The sequence below is a fragment of the Coturnix japonica genome, chromosome 11 (genome assembly GCF_054131305.1).
Source record: "Coturnix japonica strain WE chromosome 11, WE-NBRP24, whole genome shotgun sequence".
Classification (NCBI taxonomy): Eukaryota; Metazoa; Chordata; class Aves; order Galliformes; family Phasianidae; genus Coturnix; species Coturnix japonica.
The window spans coordinates 9617627-9631598 of record NC_140673.1 but is presented as its reverse complement, the minus strand read 5'-3'; the positions used below and the strand labels follow the sequence as shown (position 1 = coordinate 9631598).

The window sequence follows — 13972 nt, the reverse complement described above, 5'->3', positions numbered from 1 at the left end:
TGCTTAGGAATTAGCATTAGAACAGTTGGAAGCTGCTGCATAAATGGTCAAGGCTACAAAAAGTCAGGAGACTATAACCTGAATGTTTTGCATGTACATCACTGTCATATATGCGAAGTACATTCTGGACATATGTTCTCATTTTGATGACTGACATGGAATGACAAGTCTTAATTCTGGTGTTCCAGGTTGCAGCAGGCATTATTTCATCTATGCTTCCGAATTATGTTACTTAACATCCCCCACAACTTTAAAGTAGCTATATACAAGACAGATAGTGATAACAGAATGCCCAGATTTAGGGATTTATTGCTGATTTATGAATACAAAGCATGGGGCTTTATTTATTTATTTATTCATTTATTTTTGACTGAGCTTTATAAAGAATGGGCAATAATCAGCCTTGGCAGGTTTTTGAATACAGTACAAAAAAGTTGTGGTTTCGAACTGAAGCCAATATTTCTGTGTATTTTTCAGTCCTCATTTCCTTGCTGACAAGCAAAAGGAGCTTCACGCTCCTTCCCTTTAGGTAAACACATTCAGGCAACTCAAGGCTTCTGAAGGGAAGCAGAATCCAACAATCTTTTAACAACTATGCTAACAGCATGTAAAGCACAGTTCCACCCTCCTTGTGCAGTTCCACATGGTCACCTCAGTAGGATAATGGTTTGCCCAGAGCACAAATTCCCTTGGGTGGTGACTGTCAATTGACTCCAACTGTAAAATGCAGTGAGAGCAAACAGTGGTGGGAACACATGCTGATATCCGCATCACTGCTTCCCTGCACAACGCTGATGCTGACATGTGTCAGGATGCTGGCTACCATCTCCTCCCTGGCTAATGGGAGAGTGTGTCCTAAGGTGCTTCTTCACCTGTAGTGCTAATGGCAGTCCTGTTCACAGAGGGTATATTTTGTAATCTTCTATTTACACTGTCACACAGAGATGAAATTGAGAATGTGCACAGAATTATTCTGACCCTAATACAAGGTAAACTTGAATCCTCTGTGATTTGATATGATAGTGGCAGGAAACTCAAACAGGTAAATATCTGACTTCCCCAGGAGGAAGTGCTATATGCTCGAATTCAGGCAATGGTTTGTAATGAGCAGAAATGTTCAGAGGCTCAGCTCTGCAGAAGACAGTCTTGTCCAGTGTGCAAGTTCCTTCCAGGTGAATGTCAGCTAACTATGACCGTGCACATACCATTGCCACTCCTGCTGTTAATCAAATTAGGCAGTGATTACATATAAGCATCTTTCATGACAAGCGGGCCTATAGACTGCAATCAGCAGATCCTCATCCTTATGCCCTGGTATTGCACTGTGTATTGTTTGGAAGGGAAGTAGGATCATAGGTGAGTGTTCGCTGTTACACAGATAAAGAAAGAGTTCGGAATTATTCAACATTGCTTGCAGCAATCCTCAAGTTCAGTAGCTCGTGAAAGGCAGCAGTGCAACAGGCATTAACCAGGTGTCTGTCTACTGCCCTTAAGAGCAGGGAATAGTTGCATTTCTCTCACTGATGCTGGAAGAGCCCTCCTGTGCATGTGGATGTTTCTGTTCTGTTACTACAATGCATCTATTATCATTAATTTGACATTACTGAAAGTGAAATCCAGTGTGTGGATATCTTTACATGTTTAATATGACAGCGAATGTATCAAGCATGCTTAAAAGTAGTGCATAAGATTGAACTCATAGGGCTTGTTCCCTATGCGTTGAGCTGCACTTCTCTACTGGACTTATTTGACTGGAATACTCACTGTGTAGACTGCAGAAAATAGAGGGAGTCTGATACACAGGTACAACATGTGTGCTCTAAGCACCCATCTTATATCATCTCCTTTCCTCAGAGACCTCCAGCTGCAGCTGTGAATCTTGAAACACTTTTTCCTATTTTAAATTTGCCAGTAACTGTATCACTTTAGTGAAGCTTTGCCCAAATTCACACTGGAACTGCAAACAGGATCAAAGCCTGTGGTGTAATTAAACCCATCCCACTCACAAGAATTCAGTCTCTTTTCCAAAAGCTACTTCATATCTACAAAATGAGTTTGGTTGTATGCGCTATTGTCATCTGGTTCCCATTATCTAGGCTTTGAGACTTATATATGAGGAAACATTAAGTAAAACATTTTTATTAGACACTTTTAAACTACACAGGAAAATTGAGAAAGTATTCAGCAAGTAGGGCAGTAGGTTAAGTGAACTAGTTTTACCTAAGGCGGCATTTGCACCCTAGATCACATGGTGTAACAATGTGGCTGCGCAATTTCAGACATAGCCAGAAACCACTGCATCCAGCTGTGTGGTAATAGGTTAGACTCTGACTTCGAAGTCAAAGATTCAGCAAGAGCCTCAACTTTGGGTTCTGTGACCTTTAGTTGTGCTCTGAAGGTTTGCTTCCTTCAGAAGGTGTTTCTAAAGAGCTGATTGATAGCTGTATACATGCTACAGAATACGTGGAATTAAAATAGTAGCGTTGGCATCATGTGCTGCACGGGCTGTTAAATCCATTTTGCCTCCTAACTCTGAAATGAAGGTTCTCTACATTTAGTGAGTCTTCATGTTGTTCCAATTGCTGCTTAGTTGTTCTGACGTGGGCGTCTGGAGCAGCCATAAAAAGGGTCATGCTTCTTGTAGATGCTTCGCACTCCTATAGCTGTGGTAGATGCAAACTTTTATCTGCTCCACAAGAAAGAGTTCTCATTTGCCAGCAGAATTTCTGGATGTCTAAAAAATGCAGTAGTTTTCTGTAGTTTTATCTTCAGAAATATTTATCTTGTATTGGTGTGGAAAGAACAAAGAGAACTGGGCATTGCAGTGGGGAATACGGACAGTTGTAACAATGCACAATTATCTACACTTAATTAAAAAAATATATGAAAAAATGCATCCTCGTGTGACATGGTAGAACTGTATCTGAATATCAGCATTGCCGTGCAAATAAGAACTAAGATTTTTAAGAGTTGTATAAGAAGAATAAAGCTTTAGTAAATGTGCTAGCACACTGGCAAGTAAGCTACTGCTCCCTGTGGTTTTGTACTTTATACATCCTCCTCTAAAATATGGCCAAAGGCCTTTGGCTCATTTGATTAGAAGTTGCTGAACCATCTTGGTCTCTGGCCATGCTCGGTTGTTCTCGGCAATGTGGCTCTAAGGAATGCACAGCAAGGATTAGTTTGGCTACAGGCTAGTTCTGGTATAGTTTAGGTCAGCCAGAAGCATGGCGACTGGGGCTCTGAATGTTGGAAGTTTTGACACAAGCAGCTCAAATACCCTTAGTTAATTAATGTTACTATGGATATTTCTAAAGCACCCATCTGTGTGGTATCTGTGCTCACCTCACTTATGTTGGAGCAGGATTAAAACCATGTTTGCACCGAAAAGCTGCCCACAGCTGGAAACCAATTTGCAAACTCATTTGCAAGAATCTCAGCGCAGGTCAAATTGGTAAGCAGAAGGGCAGTGCCAGGCACATGCCGCTCACAGGACAGCTGAATTCACCGCAGTGACCACCAGGGATCCTTACAAGCTGAATGGCTGATCAGAGGCCTCCTGTCCCTCATGGCATCTGTCCTGAGAGGAAGGGCAGAGAAGGAAGGGAATCAGGCATTTCAGACAGCTCCAGCTGCCCACCAGCATGTCCTGTGCTTGCATCACTCCTTGGACCAGACTTGTTTAACACAGTGCCTGCTTAGCATTTAGCACGTCTTCCAAAACCTAGAGGGCAGGAAAAACAATGGTTGTTTTAAAGGATCCAAAAAATGAAAACTCCCTGAAGGCTCCCCCCCCATCCTTGGGCATAGGAAGAGTAACTGTCAAACTGAAGTAACAGGACAGGACAACTGGAAAATATTCAGAAACTTTATTTTTGGAACTACTATATTCACTTGATACTTAGCATCTATACTTCCTGTAGTATAAATTGTGTTGACGTCCAACCCCGTCACCTGCAGCTCCACTATCTGGTCCCAGCCCCAGTGGAAAAGGGCCGTTTGGTACAGAAGATTCAGTGTGATATGGAGAAGCAGCAGATGAAGCAGGAGCAGCATCCTGGGTGCTACCGGGGAGCTCAGCGCCCACTGATGCAGCAGGGCCTGACCATTTCTTCAGAGGACTACTGCTCAGATGGCTCTCCTTCAAATCCAGGTCCAGCGAGAATGCACCTGGTGCTCTCTTTTTTATACCAGCACTTCGCTTGAATCTTCTTAGCAGATGTGGATGATCTCTCTTGAAGTAGGGGTTATAGTAGTAGAGAAACTACAAAGTACAAAGGAGAAAATTTACCACCATTTCAAGATTGGAAAAGACAATAACTAGTAATTAGAATCTCAAAGACAAGCAGAGAGGACTCTCAGGGACATTTTAGACATGAATTATGTGAATAAAATGTTACAGTACAGTTCTGCTAAGTACAAGGTCTCTGAAAGTAATGCCTCCTATTTATTTCAAAGGAAACCACAACAGATACAAAGCACAATTAAACTATTTGATAGAATAAATTCTAAGCTACAAAACACTCTTTTTCAACACAGCCACCACCATTATCTGTGCATTTAATTCCTGAGATGAATAAGAGCCTGCGTGACACATGTGCAAAGGTCTGCATAGCTGTCCAGAACCAAGCCTTCATTCACATATCTCTGTTACCACTGCTGAAACCCACCATCCACCAACACGCCCTGCTCACATCCACTGTTTGGTCTCTATAAATGTTGTCTAAGTGTCCACGACTACTAAGGGGAACCATTTTTTCAGCCTAGAAGAATTTAATGGCACCCTTCATATGCACGTCCATGTCAGATACCATTTTGTCAGACTGTCCATCTACTTCCATGTGTCATATAGCAAGAAAGTTTAATGGAATATCAGAAGGGGAGGCAAAACCTACTTCTGACATTGTGGGGCAACATAATTAAATGGGAGGCATTGCTTTCAGAGCAGCCACTGTAGTAACCATCCTTGCTTGCATTCTTGCCATTTGTGAGCAGCAGAGAAGTGTAAGATTTTCAAAAGCAGTTTGGTTTAGAAACCCAAATACCACCAACTTTCAGGCACCTTACTTGGACTGAGTGTCCACCAATCCCACTAGTCCCAAGAGTATTTCATGGGTAGGGGGACTATGTACCTTGCTATTAGTGGGATCTGCTGTTTCATCAACATGTGAAGCAGATCTTGGCAAATCTCCTTCTATAATGAAAAATCCGTGAAGATGAAGCTGACGAATGAAAGTTTTCATGCTGTCAATGTCAGAAAATTGCAGACATCCTCTCCTTGCCAGCACTTCCCTTTCGAAGGATGCTTCTTCAATCACTATAGAGTTTCCATCGTTGGCCCAACAAATGGACTGAAAGCGACTGTTTTCAACAATTTCCCAGAGTTTTTTCAGAAAGGAAGATGACAAGTCAGTGGCTTTGCCAGAGCACTTCTCAGACAGATTAAGACGTAGTCTTTTTGTGCAGGGTTCCTCACGTGAGCCTCGAGAAGTGTTTTCTGCTCGTATAGATCCTAAGGCAGCATCCTGAGCAACTCCTTCACCACATACTTGAAGGACAGAAGAAGCTGAGGCTGCTGAGCCAATGTCCAGAACAGAAACATTTGATGTTTCTGACAAAGACATCTCCATTTTAATTATTAAGTATTTAATTATTAATTTAATTATTAATTTTTCACTCAGAAATGCCTTTTCACTTTTCTCCAGCTGATGAGATTTGTCCTGCCAGCAGCAGGATGAAGCTCAATGGCTCCTGTGGTGTGGGGAGCAAGGAGTGGGCTGGAACACTAAGGAATGTCACCATGGTGACTGTGCTGCATCACAGTGACATCACAGACAGGTGACTGTTGGCTAACAGTGATGTACTTTTTAATTAAGAAAATATGATCCCAGATGTTTATGCTACCTAAACCAAGAGGCAAAAAGATATCTATAATTTCCGCAAGGAAGACTTTTTCATTAATAACTTTTTTGGGCATGTTTCTGTGGGAAGTTTGTTTCCAGCTGTGAACCTTTCTAGAGCTAATTCAGCAGCACCTCTTTAAAGCAAGAAGCCTGCTTGCCAATCTCTGGTTCAGATTTAACAGGATGTTGCCATCTTCATCTTGGCATATGGATGTTTGATTAGAGAAGCATGATCAGATTTCTTATCCTAATCTAGTGTTCCATTTTCAGACTGCATTGCAGTGAGCTGCTGGGTAGTCTTTGCTGCTAGTGGAGCTCTTACATTAGCCATACATTGCCCTCTTGATGTGTTTTAATGAATGGAGCATTGGTGCTGGAGGCCCTTGGCTCTCTTGAGCTGGAGCAAAACAGACAGAATATGTTCTTCTTGAGGGCACTGAGATCTTTCAGTATGGAGAAGTTCAGGTTGGATACTAGGAACAATTTATTCTCAGAAGGAGTGGTTAGGCATTGGAACAGGCTGCACTGGGAGATGGCAGTCACTGTCCACGGAGGCATTCAAGGAACTAAATGTGGCACCAAGGGACACAGCTTAGTGTGCATGGTGGTGATGGGTTGATGGTTGAACTAGATGAACTTAGTGTTTTTTTTTCCAACCTTAATGATTCTATGATTCTTAGTAGAATAAATTATTCTTGAAACTAACTGTGAAATGATAGGTAATCTCCAGAGTTCTCCAATCTGCCAGTGGCTGCATGTAACTAAATACTGGCAATGCCATGTATTTTCTTTGAATAAAGCAGTGTCCCAGTTCCCTTTCAGTCTGACCGTACACATAAAAAAGCATTAAAAACTATTTCCAACAGAAATCAGTCAGGATTTAATTCATTTTTTAAAAAGGGTCTAATCCTGTAAAGCTCCAGATCAATTACTCTGGGAGATAAAGCTATTCAAAACTGTGGAGTTTTTTGTTTTTTTTTTTTTTTCTTTCAAAAGCTGGATAGTATACATTAAATTTTCATCTAGTATTTGGCCAGCATTCTATTTTCATAAAAAATATACTTTGTTTTCCTGAAGATCAAGATAAAAAACCGTCTTCTGCTATTAAATGATCATTGGATAAGGAATTTTGAGTTTTTAGAGGAAAGCAGAAGTTCCCTCTCTATTAGACTCTTCAGGCAGTGGCATAATATTTCCACTAATGGTGGTTGCCTAGGAAGGTTTGAATAGCAGTCATTCTCATAACTGAAGAAGTACATCTGAGCACACAGCTACCCTTCATTAACACCTTTTTAATCATCTCGGTGCCTGCAGGACAGTGTATTTTGCATTGCTCCATTAGAAGTGACGGACACATATTGAAGACAATGATCTGCAGCTTTATGTAAAAAAAATAGAACAATTTCTACGTTCTTTGCTTTAAATAGGCAATTGAGCACAGTCGGCTGGAAGGAAAAAAAATCTCCTATTTCTTACTCCGTGAGAACTAAGGCCTCTCTGCCACTAGAGGGTGAGACAACTACAAACCAAACACTGAAGCCTAAGTCCTTTCTGAGGAGGGTACAAATGTAAATGAACACGGGGACAGTACCGCAGGTGATACCTTGGTTATTCATTTTCAGAAAGAAAGGTGTGTGCTGTGGACACAGTAAGTATTTTTCTGATGATTTCACAGGCTTCAATGCAGAGCTAAAAAGAAATATGGGAACAATCAGCCATAATGAACAACAGTGGAACAAAACTTAGTCTAGACTATAGATTCTGGGTCTTGGGAGGCAGAGTTACAAAAATAAATTCTGATCTTGATTCAAGTGTTGAATCAACTGTTCTGCTTCAATAAATAACTACTTTTGGCTTAGAATGCCGCCCTTGTAGTCAGCAATCTGAAAAACAGGTCTCTGCCTTGTTCCCTTTGATCAATACCTTCTATACTGAAGGCTTTCTTAGCTGTTGTCTTGCAGTTTTACTTTTGCAGTATTTTTTTTTCCTATCACTATGGGACGCTGTGATGCAGTTGCCCTGTGTACCTTTCAAAATCTTTGTTTTGTGTAGTTTATTATGGCCACACGTTTTGTAGTCCTGGCAGAAAACTGTAACTAGTCCCTACTAACATGCCCCATGTTTCTTGACAAAACATTTTACAAATAAGTTTTGATGTCTGCAGTCTGTCAGAAGATCCATTTCTCTGAAGGCTTCCCTGACACAGGAAGTATACCATTCACTTTCAATTGATAAAAGAGTGATTGATAAATCAGAGATTATACAAATCAATATGCTGTTTCTTCAAGAATAATATTTTCTGATTTTAAACAAAAATGAAGTCCCACAGGGTACAGTAACATCAAGTTATTTTTCTTTTCTCGCTCTTACAAGGGTCTCTGAAGAATTCCAACTTTAAATGCTTTGACAGTGCCTGTGTCTTGCTACTACGCTGTTGTTTCTTTGGCAATGTGAAGGTCCAAATTCAGCCTCCTTTTTTTTTCCCAAAGAAAGACTTCGATATTGAACTTGTACAAAATACTACAAAAGCTTTGTGTGAGGTCAGGAGAAACAAAACTAAGAGTCTTTTTAAGCAGTAGTAAAAGAGGCAAAATCAAAGAAGAGTACTGTAGGCAGTTCTAAACTATTGCCTGAGAGACTTTGGTAGTTCATCCAACGTTAAATGAAAGATGACTGTGACAAGAATTACAGTGACATTTCGAGATGCTTGTTCTATTCAGAAAAAAAGCAGCATCCACCTTTGCTTAGGCAATTACAGTTCAGTGCAACAGATGGATCAGTAATTTGTTGTAAGCTTTTTGTTTTGTAATTATCAACAGCACTTAATTTTTTAGGGAAATTTGCTGGTGAGTTGGTGAAGTTACATGTTGGATTTTGCATTTTTCTGGCCTGAAATCTTACCATGCCCTGGCTTAGCTGCCCACCCAGATGTTGTTGGCTGCGTACTTAGGACACAAAACTAGCCCTTGTTGGATCTTCTCAAAGTAAATATCACTAGTAAGCTAAAGTTAGATAGAAACTTGCTCTGCTGTTTATGTTAGTTTACTAGTGATTCTTGCACAATATTTACACAATTTTGAAGAAACTGCAGAATAATTTTCCTTTTTTTTTTTTTAAAATTAAGGTATATATAATTGAGATAATGTTTGCTTTTCTTTATTTTTCAAAGATTTTAAGTAAAACAACTGATGAAATTCTCTTGCGCTGACATTAAAAAACCCTGGCCCTTTTCTATGGGCTCTTTTCTTTCAGTGTCCTAAATACCATAGAAGCAATAGAGCGTTTATAGTTGGAGGCAATGACTGCTTTCTTCATTTCAGAAGAGATTTTGAACCCCAAACCTATCCAGAAGCTTTACTGGGAGGTAGAAAATAAATCATATGGAACAACCAGCAAAGAACACTGTTTTGCTCCTGTGGATATTACATAAAGTACAAACTGCTAAAAAGCACTTAGTAGCTATTTAAATATGCTGCAAGAATACATACCACACCAATTATTTTACCTTTTTATTTTATTTTATTTTGACAGTAGAACACGGCTGTTTTAGCTGGAAAACTGCAAGTCTCTCCTGCTTTTATCTCAAACTGTAACAGCACCAATACTAGATGTTAGCTGCCTACTGGTTTCTAAGGCTCAGAGCCAGGCCTGATGCCAAGTTAAATGACTTAAAAACTTACTATCAAATTCAATCACAAAACACTGTTAACAGAAAGGCTTTTTCAGTTGAGAGGCAAGAGTTGTGACTTGATGTTAAAGGAAAAAATGTGAAAAGGTAGGGGAGGGAAGAAGGGAGAGCCTCAATCCTTCATTTTCAATGTATCACATATTCTTGGGTCATATTATAACATTACATGCACATCATATAAATCCTCTGAAAATGTGTTTTAGCCACCAATTTATGCAAATGCCAGAAAAAAGTAGTTGGTAAAATAGATGTTAAATTAGTGGGCCAAATTCTCACCAATAGTTATACACGATGAACTGGAAATAGGAACTTCAAAATCTATTTCTTCTCATTTGTTTGTTCTTTTGAGGCATGACGCTTGTATGGGAACTACTGAGTCATGGCCCAAACTACTGAGCATCTGGGGAAAGGACCCAGTCAGCCCCGGGAGCACAGGTGAAGGCAATTAGCCATATAACCAGAAGGGGTGGTGCCTGGCTGCACCTCTCTTAGACCCCATTTAAGGGCTGACTGCCATAGGTAAAGGATCTCTTTTTGGTGATTTTTTTTTTCCTTGCTGAACTGTTCTCCAGCACATCTGGCATCTTCTGACACAGGTGAGCCATCTTACTCCTTTCAATTAGTATATTTTTCTATTACGCTGGTTTTTCTACTGGCACGTCTCTGTTGTGATGCCTTTCTCATCGTACTGATCTGTCCAATTGCTATGATCCTGAAGCCCAATAGATGTGTTTTTCACTCTTGTTTTGTTTTATTCCTACTGGATCCAGGCAGAAGAAAGAAATAGTAAGTTAAAAAATGTTAAAAACTTGTGAAGGGGAGACTTTCTACTATAAATAAGACATGCTTCTGTGCTTTTAGTTTATTAGTTTTTTTTTTTTTTTTTTTTTTTTTAGTTTATTATATTTATATTATATTTAGTTTATTTTTTTATTTTTTAATTTTTTTTAGTTTATTAGTGATGCTTTTTTTCCAAATCAGTAAACTGTTGACTCTGGTGCTTTTAGACAAAGAGGGGGGAGCGTGTTTTGAGCACTAAATTTTGTGCACAAAGACAAAACATTATGGGTTACTGAGTAAAAAAAATAAAATTGAAATACCCATAAGGACTCTTTATTAAATGCTGTGTACTCTGGAGTGTTCTTGGAATTGGGATTGTGCTACCTAAGTGTTTTAGAGCTTTTTGCAGGAAGCAGATGCTGTGTCTGTAATGTTATTGTTTATTAATGATAAAATGCTGGTGTACCTGGACAAGTACTTTACACAGTTTGCATACAAGTTATAAGAAATTTAGGTATGTAGTTGAACAAGCTGTAAATACTTGATACGTAGGTATAGAAACACTGGGGATGCATGGGCTGCCTTTCCCATCTACTTATCAATCTGTTTTTACAGCGTTTACACATTAATAACAAGGTTTATGATGCTATTTTCTGCAAGACAGTGTATATAGAAGTTAAGAAAAAGTAGGCAGACAAATGAGATCTTGCTTCCTACCCCATTCAGCCCAAATACTCTAATTCCGTGAATCCTTTGTGGTTCATAAAAAGTTTTTTTTGACAAGAAGCTGTGGTAGTAACCCAGGGAAGATGAAGTGCTAGGCTGTTACTATATGGAAGCATTTTATGACTGTGCCTTCTGTTGCTCCTAGTTGTGAGGACTAGACCCACTCTGGTGGTACTGGAGTACAGCACAAAGTGTTGGAGCAGCCAGATGGGAGTGGTGGGTGGCTCAGACTCCAGCTGCTTTACAGGAGATGGTATGGGGCTTAATTTTTTCAGTTTAGCTTTGGTGTTTCTGCAGAGCTATGGCCATCTCTTCTTTTTATGCTGACAGCTTTGACCTATTTTTTCATCAGAATCCATGACTTGTACCTCTCCTGTGCATGAGAGGTAGCAAGACCTGTAGCAGGTGGGGGCAGAGGGGAGGGAAGGAAGGGTGGAGGGCTACATCTCTGTCATGACAAACTGAGGGAACTGGGCCAAAACCTGAGTGTGGTTAAGTCTCCAGTCCTGAGGATGCAAACTAGATTGTTTGGTCTTGTTAATGCCAGACAGCAAGTCCAGAGAGAATGTTGTTTCATACCCTAATGTGAAACTAAATTGATCACTGAAATGAGATGCTTCTTTTGGGATGTTGTGAGGCTTTTTTAAAAAGACTTTGAAGTGTTCTCTGTGAGTTTATTCTGTATAAAAGTATCAAGTAACTTTTTTTCTACTGTTTTTTCCTAAACTTCTAGTAAAAGGTATTCAAGCTTCTTCAAAGAAAGTGGTCTGCATATACATAGCTTCAGTGAACACAGCTCTTCATGTGTGGATTAGCTACAGATCATGTTGGTTATTTATGCTGCACAGAATCTGAGAATTAAAAATGAAAGCCATTGGCAGATGATGCAATATAGAATCAGTATATTCTTTTCCATTGCAATTGGGAAGACCTAAAGATAAAGAAGTAGTAACTCAATTAGTTGACATCATTATCATTTGTGTTTGATTCTGTTTGGTAATGTTCTTCTACCAAATATAGGCGTTCTTTTGTTCTGACTTTTGCGAATGTGAACGGAGTTAGCTTGCACTAAAGTGACATTAGATGTTTTGAAACAGTTGAAGTATGGCAACTAATAGTGATGAAAATTGAAAACGCTCTTTTAGCGAGTGGGTTCATAATGAAAATGGAGATCAGATCTTTGCAAGTGACTTTCAGGCCTCTGGTTGGAGAGGGGAAGCCACTATATAATTTTTAGTAGGCAGCTGTTGCATGAAACTGTTAATGAATGAAGAAGTACAGATGATTTAAATGTGTTTAAGAGCAGTTTGGATGTGGTGCTCAGGGATATGATTTAGTGTAGGTTTTAGAGTTAGGGTACTGGTTAGGCTGCAGTTGGACTTGATGATCTTCAAGGTCTTTTCCAACCTGGGTAATTCTATGATTCTATGAAAAAATCAACAGCAGACAGATAAAGCATATAAATGAAAGGAAAAAACAGTAAAAGAAACAATGAGGCAGCTTTGATTGTCTGCTATTTAATAACTGGAAATACATTTGGTTAGGACTGCCTTCCTGTGCGAGGTGTCCTGGAATCGTTTTTGGGAGGTGTAGACAGAGGTCATGGAAGTCATAACTGAATAGAACAGAATGGGAAGGAATAGCAGTAGAGCAATCACCACTTTCAACTGCTGCAAAGTGTGCCCTGAATCTGTCAGCAAGATTTCTGTTTTTGTTTTTGCAAAGGAAAAGTATAGCAAAACAGATCAAACCTAACACTTTTTGTCTGGGTCCCCATCATTCACTAGAGGAAATGACAAACTCATGTTAAGAGATTTTTATGGCTATGCCTTCCCCCTTTCCCCTCAATTCTGTTTTATTCATTAATTGCAATTCCCAGTTTTTGTTCCAAGCATATTAAAAAGGATTAGCACCTTTTCATTCCAATATTCTCTCCTAGTTGCCTATAGTTATCACTACCTTTTTATAATGGTTGATTTTATAACCTTTTGATCTGCTTTGGTACTTCACTAACTGTACTTTATAACACAACCATAATTATTTTTCCATACAAAGAAACTCAGATTTGTTTTTAAGCTCCTGTTTTATTTTCTTTAAACTTAAATGATCCAAACTTTAATTGGACTTCATGGCCCATTTCATGAGCAGCCTTCAACCGTAGTTAAATCCAAGGACTTTTCAAGATTCAAAATTTTTTTGTATAAAGGTGTGTACAGAGGAGTGACTGGCACAAGATTATGAAGAGAAATTTTAAGGATAGAATATGCTTAAACACAGAATCCCAGGCAAATAATTGTATATAATAGTTTTTATGTATATAGTAAAAAAAAGTATCTATGAAAACATAAGGAAAATACAAGCAAGTTAATTACATGCTTAAAAAAAGCCAAGTAGTATGATAGGTTTATGTAGTTGATGTGATCATGCTATCAGTATGGCTCTCTTAGTTGTTTTGTGCCCATGCAATGATGTGGAAGTTCAGTGTGACTGAGAGAAAAGGTAACTTTGTTCAAGATACTATTTATCTGCAAACATATTAGTTATTTTTCCCTTCAAGGTAAAGGCCTGTTTTACATTACATGTTCCAAATGTTTTAATTATCAAAACTTAATTTATCTATTAAGTGCTGGCCACAATGATGCCTGTGGCTAAGTGTTACTGTCGCTTTGGAATGAACCTTATTTCTGTTCACTTTGCTTTGTTTTCTCTGGCCCCTCTTTCATTTTTTCCCATGCTTGTGAATTGGCTATTTTAGGTATTCAAATAAAGAATTTACTCTGGTATTGGACCTGCTATGTATCTTCAATGAATCACGCAGTTGTGGTATTGCATCCCCTTTATTTCCATCATATTAAAATCAGTTTTACATGGGTTT

General features: G+C 39.1%; 1 protein-coding gene across 4 annotated transcripts in view; it reads right to left on the bottom strand.

The window, feature by feature from the left end:
* Positions 1-3854: 3854 nt before the first annotated feature.
* Positions 3855-13972, bottom strand: part of LOC107317087 (uncharacterized) — a 34949-nt gene continuing 24831 nt past the window's right edge. The window contains exons 1-2 of one of the 4 annotated variants that reach the window (XM_015869336.3): positions 5133-6976; positions 3855-4264 (exon numbers count right to left, since the gene is read on the bottom strand). In XM_015869336.3, the coding sequence (XP_015724822.2) occupies positions 3902-4264; positions 5133-5630 (861 nt within the window). In that variant the 5' untranslated portion in view covers positions 5631-6976 and the 3' untranslated portion in view covers positions 3855-3901. Of the gene's footprint in view, positions 4265-5132; positions 7593-13972 lie in introns of those variants that run through there. The other 3 variants (XR_014932635.1, XR_014932634.1, XR_014932633.1) reach the window with 3 other exon arrangements.